The sequence below is a fragment of the Aquarana catesbeiana genome, linkage group LG12 (genome assembly GCF_042186555.1).
Source record: "Aquarana catesbeiana isolate 2022-GZ linkage group LG12, ASM4218655v1, whole genome shotgun sequence".
Classification (NCBI taxonomy): Eukaryota; Metazoa; Chordata; class Amphibia; order Anura; family Ranidae; genus Aquarana; species Aquarana catesbeiana.
The window spans coordinates 50,383,026-50,402,962 of record NC_133335.1 but is presented as its reverse complement, the minus strand read 5'-3'; the positions used below and the strand labels follow the sequence as shown (position 1 = coordinate 50,402,962).

The window sequence follows — 19,937 nt, the reverse complement described above, 5'->3', positions numbered from 1 at the left end:
TTTGTGGTATTTGTGGATGAGGCTCTTTATCTTCTCAGATGGTAAAGCTGCCCATTCCTCTTGGCAAAAAGCCTCCAGTTCCTGTAAATTCTTGGTCTGTCTTGCATGAACTGCACGTTTGAGATCTCCCCAGAGTGGCTCAATGATATTGAGATCAGGAGACTGAGATGGCCACTCCAGAACCTTCACTTTATTCTGCTGTAGCCAATGACAGGTTGACTTGGCCTTGTGTTTTGGATCATTGTCATGTTGGAATGTCCAAGTATGTCCCATGCCCAGCTTCCTGGCTGATGAATGCAAATGTTCCTCCAGTATTTTTTGCTAACATACTGCATTAATCTTGCTATCAATTTTGACCAAATTTCTTGTGCCTTTGTAGCTCACACATCCCCAAAACATCAGCGATCCACCTCCGTGTTTCACAGTAGGAATGGTGTACCTTTCATCATAGGCCTTGTTGACTCCTCTCCAAATGTAGTGTTTATGGTTGTGGCCAAAAAGCTCAATTTTGACCTCATCACTCCAAATGACTTTGTGCCAGAAGGTTTGAGGCTTGTCTGTGTGCTGTTTGGCGTATTGTAAGCAGGATACTTTTTGGCATTTCTTCTGGCAACTCGACCATGCAGCCCATCTTTCTTCAAGTTCCTCCTTATTGTGCATCTTGAAACAGCCACACCGCATGTTTTCAGAGAGTCCTCTGAAATTTTCACCTATTTCACCTGAAGTTATTTGTGGGTTTTTCTTTGCATCCCGAACAATTTTCCTGGCAGTTGTGGGTGAAATTTTAGTTGGTCTACCTGACCGTGGTTTGGTTTCAACAGAACCCCTCATTTTCCACTTCTTGATTAGAGTTTGAACACTGCTGATTGGCATTCTCAATTCCTTGGATACCTTTTTATATCCCTTTCCTGTTTTATACAGTTCAACTACCTTTTCCCCGCAGATCCTTTGACAATTCTTTTGCTTTCCCCATGACTCAGAATCCAGAAACGTCAGTGCAGCACTGGATGAAAGATGCAAGGGTCTGTCAGGAGTCCAGAAAGTCATTGACCTTTTATACACACACTAATTACAGGTAAACAGATCACAGGTGAGGATGGTTACCGTTAATAGCCATTCAAACCCCCCTGTGTCAACTTGTGTTAATGTTATCAGGCCAAAATCAGCAGGGTATGTAAACTTTTGATTAGGGTCATTTGGGTAGTTTCTGTTGTCATTATGATTTACAAAAAGTAAATACAGTTGATTGATAATAAATGGCTTCAGCCAAACACTAACCATGAGTGAAAGAAAAGTTTTTGTGTTATTATTCATATTCTGTGAAAAATGGCCAAGAAATCATAAATTCTGCCAGGCTATGTAAACTTATGAGCACAACTGTATATATATTTTATCTCTGTATTCAACTGCTTGCCTGTAGTTCAGCTTTAACCTTTCACCACATCAGAGCTGTGGAGATCTATAGCATACTGCTACTCATCTATGTCCATTAATCTGAAAGATATTACAGGAGCAAATTCCACTTGATCATTAGGACAATCAGCCCTCAGGACGTTCTGATCATACTGCCACATAATAAAAACAGGCCAGTGACAATGCGTATACATTGATAACCACAGAGCTCTCTCTATGTACACTGCAGATGTCACAATGCAGTTGGGAATTGAGGACAACATGTGGACACACTGGAACATTTATAAACAGTAAAGTACAAGTGCAGCAATTTTCCCACAGGAACCAATCAGAATCCTTAGAACATTTTTTTCCAGAACCAGTCTGAGAATAAAAGATGAAACCTGATTGGTTGCTATAGGCGGCAGCTACTGAGCCCCATGACAAATACACCATCGTCTAAAGCAAGGGGCAACACGTTAACACCACATTGCCTGAGTTTGCCCAGCAAACTTTCTTATCATGCTAGGAGAAGTGAGCGGGCCAACCTGTACTCACATTTGGGCTGGCGCAAGGGGGGTGCCCAGGGAAGAGACTTTACAGACATTACTGCAACACAAGAGGGAAAAAATTGGGAATAAGAACAAAAATATGATCTATGCAATATATGTATAATAACATACAGATACATATATATAGGCATTAATGTCAGAAGCGATGATGTTAAAGCTGAAAGTGTCAGTGCTTTTCATGAAGATGTAGCGGCTAAAGGGTGGTTATCTAATAAAGAAGCGCAAACAGTGTAGATGATATGCAAATGGCACTAAAACATAGCAACCAGATACCTGAAGCCAGCCGGGCTAAACATGATTTCTGATTTGTTGTCACATAAAGTGAACCTGTCACTGAAAGTGATACTAAAGTCTTATTTTATTTTTTTTGTTAAAAATAATAAACATGTTATACTTACCTCCTCTGTACAGTGGTTTTTCACAAAGCAGCCCAGATCCTCCTCTTCTTGGGTCCTTCTTGGCGCTCCTGGCCCCTCCCTCCTGTTGAGTGCCCCCACAGCAAGCAGCTTGCTATGGGGGCACCCTAGCCGCAGCTCCCTGTGTCCATTTAGACACAGAGCCGTGACCAGGCCCCGCTCCCTCTCTCTCCTTATTGGCTCACCGACTTTGAATGACAGCAGTGGGAGCCAAAGACTCAGCCTTTGTCTCAGCCAATGAGGGGGGAAAGTCCGGGACAGCCGAGTCTCTCGTGCAACATCGCTGGATCAAGATGGGGCTCAGGTAAGTAATAGGGCGCTTTTATCTTAACAAAAAAAAAAAAAAAAAAAAACTTCTGCCTTTACAACCACTTTAACCTGTCCCCTCTAATGCAGACGCTCACTGTCTTCAATGCTCCATTCACAAGGCAAAGCTCTGTGAAGTTCCAGGCACTCCCAGGTAGAGGGGAATAGATGGCCCTCTCCCCTTCATTTAATGATCCCGTGCTCGGCACCTCAGCAGCCAGTCAATAGACCTGAGCACTGCCAGGTGGGGGTGGGGTGAAACAATCGTTAGCTCTGTGTAAGCGCCAATATTGAGCTTACACAGGGCTTTGAACGTCGATGGGTGAACAGGATGACAGAAGAGGTGGACCATTAAGACAACCGGTTACTCTGCCTTAAATGGAAATGCGACAGGTTCACTTAAATACCAAACTCTTCATTATATAATTTAATGGCCTGTACACACGATCCGAATATCGTATGGCCGATCGTATGACCGTTTTCGCTTAATACTCGCAAGTAAAAATTGAATAGCTAAATAAATAAAGTCACGAAAATTCTCGTACGACAGAAAAAAAAAAAAAAAAAAAATCGGAAGTGATGTCATGTGTTGTAATGTATTTGTATTGAATTTTCGGACAACAACTATACTGACTAACCGAAAATCGTACGATCTGGAATCCTACGAGGAAAATTTTCGTGCGTGCCCGGTCGAATAAGATCGTATGAACGGTCGTGATCGGCTATCGAAAGTAGTGTACACACGATCCAAAAATCGTACGATCCTTCCTCGGACGAGTGTTTTCGTACGATATTCGGATCGTGTGTATGGGCCATTAGACCAGGGGTGGACAACCTCGGCCCTCCAGCTGTTTTGAAACTACAAGTCCCATGAGACATTGCAAGACCCTAACAATTAATGATGGGATTTGTAGTTTCACCACAGCCGGAGGGCCGAGGTTGCCTACACGTTTTAGACTATAAAGCATACAATCAATTGCACATGTAAAATATAAAATTGTAATATATATATATATATATATATATATATATATATATATATATATATATATATATATATATATATATATATATATATATAAAACACACACACATACCCTGTTTCCCCGAAAATAAGACCTAGCATGATTGTCGGTGATGGCTGCAATATAAGCCCTACCCTGTTTCCCCGAAAATATGACCTACAGGGACTTTAACCAGGGCTTATTTGGGGGGAGGGCTTATAGTGCAGCCATAACCGACAATCACGCTAGGTCTTATTTTCGGGGAAACAAGGTACATACATACATACAACCAGTCACAATGAATATAGTTAATGAATTATAAATGTTGTATAAAGGCTGTAATTGCTGAGTTCTCCTCCTGAAAAATGCTAGCTGACTGGCTGTCATGCAATCTCATCCATTCTAAGCCTCTGACCCAGAATCAATAATCACATCAGGAGTTCAGACTTTGCTGCAACTTTACTGGCTGCTGCTTGCTTTAAGAAAATAGTGACGCTAAAGACAGCCAGGCAACATTTTTGAAAGAGCGCCACCTCCAGATCTCACTTTGTACAGGTTTTCAGGCTTGCTGGCTACTTAATGAGGCAGCACACACAGCAGCTGTAATATATAAACTGCAGTTACCCATAGCAACTATAATTTTTCGCTTACTGCAGGCACACAAGCCTGGTTGCTAAGGGTTGCTGCACTATGCACATTACACATCTTCCAGCTTTGGCAGTCTCTTAGCAGCTAAAGAGAAGTCTCCATTAAAGACAATGGAATGAGTTCTGCTATGAATGCATCACCAAGGAATGATTTCTATTACCTGACACTTTATATACAGTTGGAAACTGACTGGCTGAGGAAGTCTTCCCTGCCCCAAAAACAACAGATTACTTTTGAACAGACTAACTTTTTGCAATAGATTTCCAATGCAAGCTATAGATGATCAGACGTGGAGGAGACCCTGCAAGCAGTAGGTTACCTTTGTGAAATGGCTTCTTCTGTGACTGCAGCCTGATCTTCACAACATCGAGGGGGGTCACTGAGGATGAACAGGGCGACAAAGGAGGTGAGACACAGCTACTTATAAAATATGCCCACATAGCTATCCCCCACCCATTACCACTGTCACTGGCCGCATCTCATACCGAATAGAGAGGTGAGGAGAGCTCCGGTCCCTGAGGCCAGAATTTGCTGCAGTGGCGTGATGCCACACCGCAAGGTGCCGCTTTCCTCCGACGCCATCCCTGCCATGATGGATTGAAGCTCTGGGGGAGCGGAATCTGTGGGGGTGCTGAAGAACGTGGGGACATTGGGAAAAAAAAAAAATAAAAAAAGGGAAAGAATGGAAGGTAAGAAGTGGAAAACAAGAAGCAAAAGAAACAGTAAGACACATTAGACACTTGAGTTACTAAACACTCCCACCCCTCCTTATCATCGGTCTCCACCCTGAGCCAGGCGTGACCGCTATTACAGAGCGCTGATAAAGCGGCTGAATTGGCAATCTAATGCGCAGGATAAGCACCAGAGCAATGCTGCACCGACATGACAACTCACATCTTACCTGGGGCCTGATGGGAGGCTCACAGTCTCCCCCTGCTGGATGATAAATGACAGTACGCTTCATTCCAGGAGTGACTGCACAGACACAAAGAAAGAGCAATGTACAGTATGTTAGCGGTTATGTAAAATCGAGAGCAGATGTTATACAACATATTCACCTGTACAGACATGCTGCTGTCACAGTGCACCAAATATGAACAATACATTATAAACAACCAAAAACCTTACAACGACTGGGCCCTGAACACCGACAAAATGCAGTCAGCATAATAATCACTAACAACCTTGCACACACAGGGGCTATAAAGTCTAATATTTCACAGATATACCACAGTATCCAGCTCACACTTCTGTATATTGTGCACAAAAAGATCCCTCCTGAGCACACAAGTCTTTATATAAACCCCACTCTGACAGCTGTCACTCCCTCCCGCAGCCTCCTGGGACACATCACATGACCTACCACGAGGTTGCGGGACCATTCAAAAAGTGCTGCATGGGCTTGTGCATGCGTAAGGACTGTCGGCTGTCTTCTCAGGAAGCCACAGCTGATTCCAGTAACCAGAATGGCAGCACCGGGGACCTGCAGCAACTGACTGCGCTGGACCCCAGACACCGGTAAGTCGCTGGATTCTAAAAGTCAGCAGCTGCAGTATTTGTAGCTGAAGACTTCTACACATACGTGTACGTGATCGGCCTTCTTCTAGGTGTACGCATCCCCTGCTGTGATTGGACACTGCACAAGCTTGGCAACTGATTTCAGCTGATCAGCAGTGTCCAATCTCCCTGAAAAGCCACGTCAGTGTCAGTTAGTGACCCTCCCAGATAGTGTCTGTTAGAGCCATATTATCTGCCACTCCATCACAGTCCCACTATAAGTCGCTGATCACCGCCATTACCAATAAAGCATCATAACGGCGAAATTCCAGTATATACAGTGGAACCTTGGATTACGAGCATAATACATTCCAGGAGAATACTTGTAATCCAAAGCACTCGCATATCAAAGTGAGTTTCCCCATAGAAGTCAATGGAAACTAAGATAATTAGTTCCGCATTGACTTCTATTACACGCAATACCGTATGTGTCCAGAGGTGGGTGGGGGGGGCGCCGGAGAGCCCCGGAAATACTCGGGGACAGCTCGGCTGAACTCGGAAACATTCGGGAACGGAGTATTTCCGAGTGATTCCGAGTATTTCCAAGCGGCTCCGAACCGCTCTGAGTGTCCCCGGCGCCCCGCACCTCTGGCCAAATGTGGTACTGCACACCCTATTAGCTTGAATTCTGCGCGTTTTGCGAGACAACACTCGCAAACCGAATCAGAATTTAAAAAACAAAAAAATGTTGCTCGTCCTTCACTGTATACCATAGTTTGTAGACACTATAACTTTCAGATAAACCAATCAATATACACTTGTTGGGATATTAATTTTTTTTTTTTTTTTTACCAAAGACATGTAGTAGTAGGGTTGTCCCGATACCACTTTTTTAGGACCGAGTACAAGTACTGATACTTTTTTCAAGTACTCGCCGATAGCGATACTTTTTTTTTTTAATGTCACGCTACAGTGTTTTTTTTTTTGTTTTTTTTTAACAGTGCTTTCTTTTTTTGGGGGGGGGGGGGGGGGGGGGTGAACCGTGTATGTGTGTGTTTTTTTTTAATTTTATTTACAATTTTTATTTTTTACAATAATTTTTTTTTATTCTTTATTGCAATATGTGTTTTTTTTTTGTTTTTTGTTTTTTAATCAGCCCTGTTGGGGGGCTTTGGTGAGATATCAGGGGTCTTAACAGACCTCTGATATCTCCCCCTTGAGAGAGAAAGAGACAGAGGATAGAGATTCCCCAGTTCCTTTCTCAGCAGCCTCAGCTGCACTGAGAATGAAGAGAAGACAGCGGCTTCTCTCCATTCATAAACTGAAACATCGTAATCACAGGAGATTACAATGTTTCAGTTATGTGAATGGACAGAATCAGCTGACTCTATCCATTCACAAAGGAAGGAGGGGGACAGCAGAACGGAGGGGGACAGCAGAACGGAGGGGGACAGCAGAACGGAGGGGGACAGCAGAACGGAGGGGGACAGAGAAGGAGAGGGGGACAGAGAAGGAGAGGGGGACAGAGAAGGAGAGGGGGACAGAGAAGGAGAGGGGGACAGAGAAGGAGAGGGGGACAGAGAAGGAGAGGGGGACAGCAGAACGGAGGGGGACAGCGGAGGCACAGCAGAACGGAGGGGGACAGAGAAGGAGAGGGGAACGGTGGAACGGAGGGGGACAGCGGAGGGGGACAGAGGAACGGAGGGGGCATGGAGGAGGATGCAGTGACAGCCACCGATCACCGCTGTATGTCACTAAAGCCGCTGGGGGAGAATCTTGTAACTCCCCCACGCGCGATCACAGCTGTCTTCCAGGTATCGGCGGAAGCATCGGGAGCATTTGCCCGAGTACAAGTACTCGGGCAAATGCTCTGTATCGGTGCCGATACCGATACTAGTATCGGTATCAGGACAACCCTATGTAGCAGAATACATTTTGGTCTAAATTTATGAAGAAATTATTATTTTTTTTGTAATTGGATATGTTTTATAACAGAAAGAATAAAAATAAAGGGTTTTTTTTCTTTCAAAATTTTCGGGTTTTTTTCGTTTATACGGTTGTTTTCAAAAGTTAACATACTTGGCAGAAGTCATGGAATTTTGGCATTGATAGTGAAAATATGACCGATCATGCCAGAAAACGGTCTTGTGATCACGTGAAGCCCTTTATTATCATATGGCCGTTTGGCTCCTTTTTAAGTCATAACTGAAACAGAAATGACCCAAATGGCCCTGATCAAAAGTTTACATCCCCTGACATGTTTGGCTTTGGTATAGACACAAAAAAGGTGACACACGTGTTAAAATGACAATTAAAAGTTAACTTCCCACATTTGTGGCTTTTTTAATTACAATTAGTCTCTGTGTATAAGTTGTCAATGAGTTTGTTAGCTCTCACGTGGATGGTAATGATCTGAAAACAGTCCAAGAAAGACCCCTTGGGTGAATCCAACCAGAGTCAATGGCGTAAAAAATTTGAGTGACAACCCATACAGTATCCGCAAATACCCAGTAATTGCGCTTACCGCAAGGCAAGCGAACACCAGCCTGTATCACGTCTTGGTGTGGAGAATCCAGATGGTGCTCTTAGACTGTATACATCGTAGCTGAAAGGATGTAATGAGGACACCAAACTTCCATCTGGAAAAAACAAAAATTGTGCCCGTGTCCAAATATATATGGACCTAATGATATGAGCATGAGAGGTATCCTTCGAGATAGGATTATCTGCGACAAAGTACCCCGAATTAGTGGGTCCTACACTAGTAATAGAATGGAAGATCCTTTGTCTCAACCATGGGAGCTGAACTCCTCTATCTGGGAGAACTGAAGGGGATACCCACATAGAGGAGTTCAGCTTTGTACTTGTACAGGAGTACTTTGTCGCAGATAATCCTATCTCGAAGGATACCTCTCATGCTCATATCATTAGGTCCATATATATTTGGACACGGGCACAATTTTTGTTTTTTCCAGATGGAAGTTTGGTGTCCTCATTACATCCTTTCAGCTACGATGTATACAGTCTAATGCCCTGTACACACGGTCGGATTTTCCGATGGAAAATGTGTGATAGGACCTTGTTGTCGGAAATTCCGACCGTGTGTAGGCTTCATCACACATTTTCCATCGGATTTTCCGACACACAAAGTTTGAGAGCAGGATATAAAATTTTCTGACAACAAAATCCGTTGTCGGAAATTCCGATCGTGTGTACACAAATCCGACGGACAAAGTGCCACGCATTCTCAGAATAAATAAAGAGATGAAAGCTATTGGCCACTGCCCCGTTTATAGTCCCGACGTACGTGTTTTACGTCACCGCGTTCAGAACGATCGGATTTTCCGACAACTTTGTGTGACCGTGTGTATGCAAGACAAGTTTGAGCCAACATCTGTCGGACAAAATCCTAGGATTTTGTTGTCGGAATGTCCGAACAAAGTCCGACCGTGTGTACGGGGCATTAGAGCACCATCTTGATTCTCCACACCAAGACGTGATACAGGCTGGTGTTCGCTTGCCTTGCGGTAAGCGCAATTATTGGGTATTTGCGGATACTGTATGGGTTGTCACTCAAATTTTTTACACCATTGACTCTGGTTGGATTCACCCAAGGGGTCTTTCTTGGACTGTTTTCAGATCATTACTTTACATTTTTATTTCCTGTTACTATATACGGACACTTATTTTTATTCGTAAATATTACATATGGACACTCATGTTTGATTCATACATACATGTGTTGACCCATGTACTTTTCATAATTTGATTTTTAATATTTTTCAACGTTTTTGTATTTATATATGTACTTCCTCACGGAAGTCTTTGAGATTGCTTCACGTGTTTCACTTATATTTAGAACGGTTATTTCTTCTTTTTTTTAGTTATTTTAGTGCACATCTCACTGTTTGCTGCTTTTTGGGGGGATAGTTTCTATAGGTAGCACAGTATTTTTTTTTGTTTTTTTGGGGGTTTTTTTTGTGTTTTTTTGTTTTTTTTGTGTTCTCACGTGGATGCACTGAGCAGGCTAGATACTGAGCCATGGGGTGCAGAAAAGAACTATCAAAAGACCTGCGTAACAAGATAACAGAGGCTCCACAACACGATCAGAGATGCGGCGTGCCAGACTGACACACAGAAACTCAGATTGCCGCGCTGCGCGCTGGCTTGTTATCCTGATCACGTCATATGACGTCTGGTCAGGATAACAGAAACACTTTGCCGACATCATATTGCTATATAGCGGGTGGCAAGTGGTTAAGAAAAAAAAACAAAAAAAAAAAAAACGAACCTTTACAAATCACTTTAATCTTAAATCGCACGATTTCAAAGCCGCATGTCAGTGCAACTTGGAGGACATCTGTTCAGCTTCATGCACACAGATGTCTTAGACCCCATACACACTATTAGATTTTCTTTAGATTTACCAAAACCATATAATATGGAGGTCAAACCTTAATGCCGCGTACACATGATTGGAATTTCCGTCAGAAAAAAACTTGGATGGTTTTTCCAACGGAATTCCACTCAAGCTTGCCTTGCATACACACGGTGACACAAAAGTTCTCTGAACCATTTTTTGCACGTCCGAATTGCACACAGACGATCGCATTTTCAGATAGGAACTTTTCCCGACTGAAAAATAGAGAACATGCTCACAATCTTTTGCTGGCTGGAAGTCCGCCAGCAACAGACCGATGGAGCATACACACGGTCCGACGAAAAACTATCATCGGAGTTTTGCTGGCGGCATTTCCGATCCCGTGTACGGGGCATTAGAGTTTCAATGTGTATGTAATCAGGCAGGCCCCTGCACTACATGGTTTTGGTAAATCTGAAGACAAAAATCTGCAGAAAATCTAATAGTGTGTATGGGGCTTAAGCAAGTCACACCCATAATCGCCACAACTAGTGCAGAAACTACTTTCAAATCACTGCGGCACTGCAAAGTTGGCGTCACACTGGTTTGAACAGTGCCACACCCGCCAATAGGGTGCAACTTGTCGCGCGATTGACCTGTCAAATCGTAACGAACCAGTCACTCCAATGTGAATGAGGGCTAAAGAATATTTTTCCTTAACCACTTCCTGACCGCCACATGTACATATACGTCCCTTTTTTGGGGACAGATATCGTGGTTATGGCAGCAGCTAACTGCCATAACCCCGGTATCCCCGTGTTACAAGATAAAAGTGGTCTCTGCAGCGGATTTGCCGCGAGATCACTTTTAATCGGTAGCGGGAGAGGGCCCCCCCTTCCTGCCGCGATCTGGTGCCCTCTGCCGCTTACCAGAGCCGTCGGCAGTGGCGATCGCGTCTGTCCCCTGGGCTGACATGGAGACGAGTGAGGCTAAGATAGCCCCCACCCATCTCCATAACACTGCACGGCGGAAGCGACGTAAAACGTCACTTCCCCCATAGCTCTTAAAGGCATATTTTTTTCAAATGACAACATTTTTTTTTTTTTTTTTGCATTTAAGTCCAAATATGAGATCTGAGGACTTTTTGGCCCCAGATCTCACATTTAAGAGGTCCTGTTATGCTTTTTTCTATTACAAGGGATGTTTACATTCCTTGAAATAGGAAAAAAAGTGATCCAAATTTAAAAAAAAAAAAAAAAATAGTGTAAAAATAAATAAAATCAAGTAAAATAAATATGAAAAAAAAAAGAAAAATTTCTTTTAAAGCGCCCCGTCCCGACGAGCTCACGTGCAGAAGCGAATACGCGAGTAGCGCCCACATATGAAAACGGTGGTCAAACCACACATGTGAGGTATCGCCGCGAGCGGTAGAACGAGAGCAATAATTCTAGTCCTAGACTTCCCCTGTAACGCAAAACATGCAACCTGTAGAATTTTTTTAAACGTCGCCTATGGAGATTTTTGAGGGTAAAAGTTTGTTGCCATTCCACGAGCGGGCGCAATTTTGAAGTGTGACATGTTGGGTATCAATTTACTCGGCGTAACATTATTCTTTCACTATATATAAAAAAAAAAAAAAAAATTGGGCTAACTTTACTGCTGTCTTATTTATTCAAAAAAAGTGCGCTTGTAAGACCGCTGCGCAAATACGGTGTGAAAAAAAGTATTGCAATGACCGCCATTTTATTCTCTAGGATGTTAGAAAAAAAAAAAAACAATAATGTTTGGGGGTTCTAAGTAATTTTCTAGCAAAAAAAACAAACAGTTTTAAATATGTAAACACCAAAATCTCAAAACGAGGCTGGTCTTTAAGTGGTTAACTGGCCTGAGTAAGCGCCAAAACAAACCAGTATCTGCAGGACCCCGAGGGCCACACAGTACGTGTTTAAAGGTTGTATGTGGCCCCAGGGCCATAGGTAGAGAAGCCAGAGCTTTAAAACACGTTACATAACTGCTATTACCAAGATAAGGAACTACAGACAATCAAAATACAGATAAAACAGCTTTGTACTGTAGACAAAAATAATACAGACAGAGAAGAACGTTATGTACCGGATATGAAAACCACCAAAGCATGAACGTCACCAGAATAAACTAAGCACAGTACACAGGATATTAGGACTCCATGCTCCTCGCAGGATGTCAGCCAGACACGTCCTCCCAGAAAACAACAACCTGATGACATGTTCCTACAGAACATCGAACGAATCACACCAACAACCTCGATCACCTACCCCTTCTCTAAAACCCTGGGCTCACCTACCTCTGTACAATTCTTACACATATCCCTTATCCCTGTGCAACGTTTTCCCAACAAACCCTTCGCTTTTCAATCACCTAAAAAATAGTTGTCAGATTTCTTTAACTTTTCAATTATTTTCCAAAGCGTGACGGAATGTACACGTCCCCCTGGAACCCCCACAAGTACCCCGTCATCACAGATCACCGATTCCTCCACATACATGTATAAAACAACGGTCATCTCAAACACATGCCGGACACAGGAAAACGCACAAATGATCAGGACAACACAGAGAAAAAACAGACAGATGACAACCCGTATCACTTTGTCATTACAGCCACCTATACCACACACAGGATCATGGAATAACACGAATACACCTGGATTATATTACTATACAGGAATGATAGAACGCCAACACTTTGTGCGGCCGCTGGAGAGCGCTGTGCAGGGCGCGGTGCTGAGACATTCAAATGATGCATCACACGGTTTCCTTATTTTTCCAACTTTGTTGAAATATCAGAAAATTACAATTCATTCATCTTTATGCACCACGGCATGTTACAATGAGGTGTAGTGCATTGCAGCAAGCTGTGCCAAACAAAGTCTAATGCCCTGTACACAAAATAGGGGGTGACTAGTTCCCCTAGGTTTGAAAGGCAGTGCCACATCCAATGTATAAATATGTAGAAAGAAATGCCCTGTACACACGGCTGGACTTTCCGACGGAATATGTGTGATAGGACCTTGTTGTCGGAAATTCCGACCGTGTGTAGGCTCCATCGCACTTTTTCCGTCCGAATTTCCGACACACAAAGTTTGAGAGCTTGCTATAAAATTTTCCGACAACAAAATCCGTTTGCATAAATTCCGACCGTGTGTGGACAATTTCGACGCACAAAGTGCCACGCACGCGCAGAATAAATTAAGAGACGAAAGCTATTGGCTACTGCCCAGTTTATAGTCCCGACGTACGGGTTTTACGTCACTGCGTTCAGAACGATCGGATTTTCCAAAAACTTTGTGCGACCGTGTGTATGCAAGACAAGTTTGAGTCAACATCCGCCGGAAAAAATCAGATGGATTTTGTTGTCGGAACAAATGTCAATGTCCGATCGTGTGTACGGGGCATCATATGTCCTACTTCTAAGGCTGGCCATACACTATACAACTTTCTTATTCAATTTCCTTTAGATTTACCTTCAACCATTTAGTGCAAAGGCCTGCCTGATTACATACAAATTGAAAGTGTTTAGGTTTGACTTCATGTTATATTTTGGTAAATCTAAAGGAAAGTTGAACAAGGAAATTGTATAGTGTATGGGCAGCCTTAGTGTACACTACTGCAGAGCAATGGTGAGAACAGAGCGCCCGGGACTCCAGGAAAATGACCTCATCCAGGCCCAGATCAGCCCTAGAGAGGTAAGTGATACTACATGGAGATAGATACACACAGATCACACAACACGCAGCACACAGGAAACCTATAGACAGCACTCCTCTTTCTGCTCAGTCATTATTTTCTTGCATGCTCTCATTCTATTCTCTCACTGCCATTCTTCTCTCTGTCTCTCTCTCACTGCCATTTTTTTTTCTCACTTACATTCTTTTATCTAATTGTCATTCTTCTCTAACTGTGTCTTTCTGTCATTCTTTTCTCCAACTGCCATTATTTTCTCTCACTGTCAATCTTTTCTTTCACTGTTGCTCCTTTCTTAAACTGTGCCTTTTCTGTTCTTTGTCATTATTTTCCTTCACTGTCATTCTTTCCCCCCTCTCTCTCTCTTTCTCGCTCATTCTTTTCACTGTTGTTCCTTTTCTCCAACTGTCATTCTTTTCTCTCTCTCTGGGCCAGTTCACACCATAGAAACGCATTCTAAATGCGTTTTTGATGCAGTCCAGTGCAATCCCCCCCCCTCTTTTTTCTTAAAGGACGTGTGTGTTCCAGTGCGTTTTTGATGAGTTTCCAGCGTTCCAGTACAGTCCAGGAAAAATGCAGCATGTTCTATTTTTTTTTCTGGAGCGCATTGGAACGTCAAGCACTGGTGTGAATTATGCCATTGAAAACCATACAACCTACTTTCTATGTGTTTCTGATGTAGAAAAAAAAAAAAAAAAAAAAAAAAACACACTGGACTGCATGTGGTGTGAACTGGCCCTCATTGTTTTCTCACGCTGTCATACTTTTCCCTAACTGCCATTCTTTTCTTGCTTTCTCTCATTCTTTCCTTCCCGGTCATCCTTTTCTCATTCTCTCGCTGTCATTTTTCTTTTCCATCATTTTTTTCTTTCACTGTTGTTTCTTTCTCCAACTGTCATTCTTTCCCTCACGGTCATTCCTCTCTCCCTCATTCTTTTCCCTAACTGCCATTTGTTTCTTGCCTTCTCTCATTCTTTTCTTTCACTGTTGTTCTTTTCTCCAACTGTCATTTGTTTCCCTTAGCCCCGGTTCATACAGGGGCGGCACGACTTGCAGGTCGCCTCAGCGAGGCGACCTGCAAACGACTTCCGCGGCGACTTGCAAAACGACTTCTGTATAGAAGTCTATGCAAGTCGCCCCCAAAAGTAGTACAGAAACCTTTTTCTAAGTCGGAGCGACTTTCGTCGCTCCTATTAGAACGGTTCCATTGTACAGAACGGGAGGCGACTTGTCAGGCGGCTAGGTCGCCTGACAAGTCGCCCCTGTGTGAACCGGCTCTAACAGTCATCCTTTTCTCATTCCCTAACAGTCATCCTTTTCTCATTCTCTAACAGTCATCCTTTTCTCGCTCTCTCACTGTCATTCTTCTTTCACTGTCACTTTTCTCCAACTGTTATTCTTTTCCTTCACTGTTGTTCCTTTCTCCAACTGCCATTCTTTTCTTGCTTTCTCTCATTCTTTTCTCTCCTTGTTCCTTTCTCCAACTGTCATTCTTTTCTCTCACTGTCATATTTTTCCCAAAGGGCTCATTTACACTTGCCTCGGCTTCAACACACATTAGGGTTAGTTTACACTTGATTCAAAACAAGGCTTCGGACAGGCTTTGTTAAAGCTCTCTGAATGCCAGTCAAAGCTCCTGTCACTAAATAAAATGGTTAGCTTACAGTCCTGTTTACACCTTGCTTTTGCTTTAAAAATTATACCCCGTGGTGCTTTAGTGGTGCTTCAAAGCGTCTTCAAACCCTCCATAGAATTCTATGGCAAAGCTCGCTTGAAGCTCCACTTAAGCCTCATTGAAGCACCAAGCAAAAGCAAGGTGTAAACAGGACTGTAAGCTAACCATTTTATTTAGTGACAGGAGCTTTGACTGGCATTCAGAGAGCTTTAACAAAGCCTGTCCAAAGCCTTGTTTTGAAGCAAGTGTAAACTAGACCTAACTGTCATTCTTTTCTCAATCTTTTCAATCTTTTCTCCAACTGTCATTCTTTTCCCACTCTCTAATGCCGCGTACACATGGTCGGACTTTTCGGCTACAAAAGTCCAACAGCCCGTCCGACAGACTTTCGACGGACTTGCGGCAGACTTTCTACGAGCGGACTTGCCTACACACGATCACACAAAAGTCTGACGGATTTGTACGTGATGACGTACACCGGACTAAAATAAGGAAGTTGATAGCCAGTAGCCAATAGCTGCCCTAGCGTGGGATTTTGCCCGTCGGACTAGCATACAGACGAGCGGATTTCTGGGTCCGGCGAAGTTACGACGTAAAGATTTGAAGCATGTTTCAAATCTAAAATCCGTCAAATTTGAGGCTGGAAAAGTCCACTGAAGGTCCGGGGAAGCCCACACACGATCGGATTGTCAGCCAGCTTTAGTCCGTCGGCGTCCGTCGGATTTTTGTAGACGAAAAGTCTGACCGTGTGTACGCGGCATTACTGTCATCCTTTTCTTGCTCTCTCAACGTCATTCTTTTCTTTCAATGTCTTTCTTTTTCCTAACTCCTATTCTTTTCTCACTCTCTCTCTCTACACACCAGTGTTTCTCAACTCCAGTCCTCAAGGCGCCCCAATCAGGATTTCCCTCAGAAGAAAACAGCTGTAGTAATTACTAAGGTGGTTAAACTGATCAAATCCCCTGTGCAAAATAATGGCAAGCCTGAAAACATGACCTGTTGGGACGCCTTGAGGGCTGGATTAGAGAAACACTGGTCTGCACACACCTATATATTTATTTCCCCTCCCTGATCACCTGATCCCAGTGATAGCACATCAGAGCCCCCATTCCCAGTACAGACCGCATGGAGGAGGCACAGACCGCATGGAGGAAGCACAGATCAAATGGAGGAGGCACAGACCGCATGGAGGAAGCACAGATCAAATGGAGGAGGCACAGACCGCATGGAGGAAGCACAGATCAAATGGAGGAGGCACAGATCAAATGGAGGAGGCACAGACCGCATGGAGGAGGCACAGATCAAATGGAGGAGGCACAGATCGCATGGAGGAAGCACAGATCGCATGGAGGAAGCACAGATCAAATGGAGGAGGCACAGATCGCATGGAGGAGGCACAGATCAAATGGAGGAGGCACAGATCGCATGGAGGAAGCACAGATCGCATGGAGGAAGCACAGATCGCATGGAGGAGGCACAGATCGCATGGAGGAGGCACAGATCGCATGGAGGAGGCACAGATCGCATGGAGGAGGCACAGATCAAATGGAGGAGGCACAGACCGCATGGAGGAGGCACAGATCAAATGGAGGAGGCACAGATCGCATGGAGGAGGCACAGATCGCATGGAGGAGGCACAGATCGCATGGAGGAAGCACAGATCGCATGGAGGAAGCACAGATCGCATGGAGGAGGCACAGATCGCATGGAGGAGGCACAGATCAAATGGAGGAGGCACAGATCGCATGGAGGAGGCACAGATCGCATGGAGGAAGCACAGATCGCATGGAGGAAGCACAGATCGCATGGAGGAAGCACAGATCGCATGGAGGAAGCACAGATCGCATGGAGGAGGCACAGATCGCATGGAGGAGGCACAGATCGCATGGAGGAGGCACAGATCGCATGGAGGAGGCACAGATCACACACAGACACAATGTAAACAAACACATAAACCCCTACAGTGATAGAAGTCAGTAATCTGTACATTGTGGCTTATCTACAATACACAACAACATAGTACATAGACAGTGACACTGGATATCTCTGCTCCTAGTCCTGTACAATACAAATCTATCTATCTAACTATATATATATATATATATATATATATATATATATATAATAGATAGATAGAGCAGAGTCCTGGGAATGATCCCCTATGGAGGAGGATGCAGTAAACAAGCTCCCGGTGTTCTCTCCCCTCACTACAGGAGACACTGATCACACACATCCCCTATAGAGACATGGCTGTCCATATATATAATATTATATATATATATATAGTATTATATATGTCTATGGATTGATGTCCTGTTAGGGTTTGCAGTAAACACACTGTGTGCTCTCCCCCCTATACAGAATGAAGTCATGCAGGCAGTCAGTGTCCCTCCGGTCATTCCTCACCCCTGTTCCCAGCCCCGCTGGGGTAGCAGGAGCCGAGCCCCCGGACACCGCATGCCGACACTCCGCCACCTTCACCGGGCCAAACCGGTCTGAGATCATAACAACATGTCAGTCATCTCCATGCCCCGCCTCCTCCCGGAGTCAGGCCCGCCCCCTCCGCTCCCGGCGTGCACCGGGCTAGAGGCAGCTGAGGAGAGCAGGCGCTCACCTCTCACCCAGTTCCTCATGCCAGTTGTATAATGTGTGTGTGGCAGGGTGCCAATGGCGGCCTTGTCATGGAAGATATCATTGATAAACGAAGTGGAAATAGACATAGAGCACAACTATACACTGTCAATAATAAAAGTATCTATATATATGTTAATGTATATACAGTATATATATTTTTATCTATACACACACAAGTGGGACAAAATCTATGACTGCTTGTATACAGGGGATATCTTTGCTCATCAAAAATTGCTAATTGTCTGTTTGTGGCTTCAAACATTTCAGTCACAACAATGCAGCAAGTAAATGTCGTTTTATAGAATTCTTCATTGACTTGGTGCATGCGTGTGACTGACAGACAATTAGCATTTTTTGAGGAGCACGGCTATCCCCTGTGTACATGTACATCCAGTCATAGATTTTATTTATGGCTGGCGTTGTGTGTTACAGCAAGGTTAGCATGGTGTGGGCTGTAGCGCCATTCATTTTCGCTTTTTTTTTTCCAATGCACAAAGCGTGTCCAGCAGCGATCACCGCAGGTAATGACTGGCCACCACCACGGGTAGCTGTGGGCCACCGCCAAACTGTCATTGAACTGGACAGGGCTCGGAGGTCACAGCTGGCAGAAACAGCTGCGGGGATCATTCGATTCCTGCAGCTGTCCTTTGCACCAGCGCTAGTCGCCCGTGTAAACGTCACGCTTAAACTTTGACCTGCAAATCAGGTGTAAATGAGACCTTGTGTCCCTGGTGTTCTGTTTGAGCATAGGGTGACTGAACACAAACATGTCTGAATTAGGGATGGTCCTGATGTTCGAATTGAACGTAAGTTCAACTCGAACATCAGGTGTTCGTTTGCAAACAAACAAAACATACGGGGGGATTAGTGGCTAATTCGAGCACCGCGGAGAGCCCCATAATGCACTGCAAGATCACAGAGCATTGACAGCTGCTGATTGGCCAGAGCATACCCCTGACCTGCATGCTTTGGGTGTTTTTGGCCAATCATGGTTTAGGGGGCTAAGTTCATGCCCCACATAAGGCTGCTCAGACGGTGGCTGTATGTAGGTGTCCGTTTATGAAGCATTGAACAGTGGTGATCCAGAGGATTGCCACTGATCACAGCCCATAAACAGTCTATGAAACAGAGATAATTGGGGGGAGAACGTGTTTGAACGTGTTCTCCCGCCGATGATCTCCGCACACTGAGGATCCACATTGACTGACACAGTAACGGACAGTTTAAGAAGCTGCGATCTCAGCGCTTCACTGGCGATCTGTGTCAGAATTCACCCACCCCGATTCACCAGCTCAGAGGTGGAGAATCGGGGAGTGAAGAGGAAATCTCAGGGGATCTGAGGAGGAAGGAGGAAGATTTTTAACTTCCCTCTACCTCGTTCAGACCCCCCCAACACTATCGCTTCTCGACCTTTTGGCTAAGATCAAGTGTAGTATCTGTTCATATCAGTTTCCAGAGGAGGCGCTGTGCTACTCTCAAAGGGGAGAGCCAGCAATTCCAATGGTGTTATAGTGCCTGGAAAGGCGGTTTCAGCAGGGACTATGCCACGCTGCCCAACAGATACTGGGGGCTGGCCGATGGTTGAGTTTGAGCTCCGAAAGGGTGCTCCTGGTGAGGATGGGTGCTGCATCTGGGTCTGGCCGGAGGGTTGGGTCCCTGGCTTTCTGGCCTAGATTGTGGTAGCTCTAGCTACGGACAGTTATTCAGGAGA

At 44.3% G+C, this 19,937-nt stretch overlaps 1 protein-coding gene and 1 pseudogene across 2 annotated transcripts in view; one reads left to right on the top strand and one right to left on the bottom strand.

The window, feature by feature from the left end:
* Positions 1 to 18,153, bottom strand: part of SLC25A39 (solute carrier family 25 member 39) — a 44,573-nt gene extending 26,420 nt beyond the window's left edge. Inside the window, exons 1-5 of one of the 2 annotated variants that reach the window (XM_073607744.1) lie at positions 17,999 to 18,153; positions 5,240 to 5,313; positions 4,824 to 4,969; positions 4,658 to 4,717; positions 1,951 to 2,001 (exon numbers count right to left, since the gene is read on the bottom strand). In XM_073607744.1, coding sequence (XP_073463845.1) covers positions 1,951 to 2,001; positions 4,658 to 4,717; positions 4,824 to 4,929 — 217 coding nt within the window. In that variant the 5' untranslated portion in view covers positions 4,930 to 4,969; positions 5,240 to 5,313; positions 17,999 to 18,153. The remainder of the gene's footprint in view (positions 1 to 1,950; positions 2,002 to 4,657; positions 4,718 to 4,823; positions 4,970 to 5,239; positions 5,314 to 17,998) is intronic. The other variant, XM_073607745.1, reaches the window with a different exon arrangement.
* A 1,470-nt stretch (positions 18,154 to 19,623) lies between these two features.
* LOC141114660 (U2 spliceosomal RNA) lies at positions 19,624 to 19,726 on the top strand (annotated as a pseudogene).
* Positions 19,727 to 19,937: the final 211 nt, after the last annotated feature.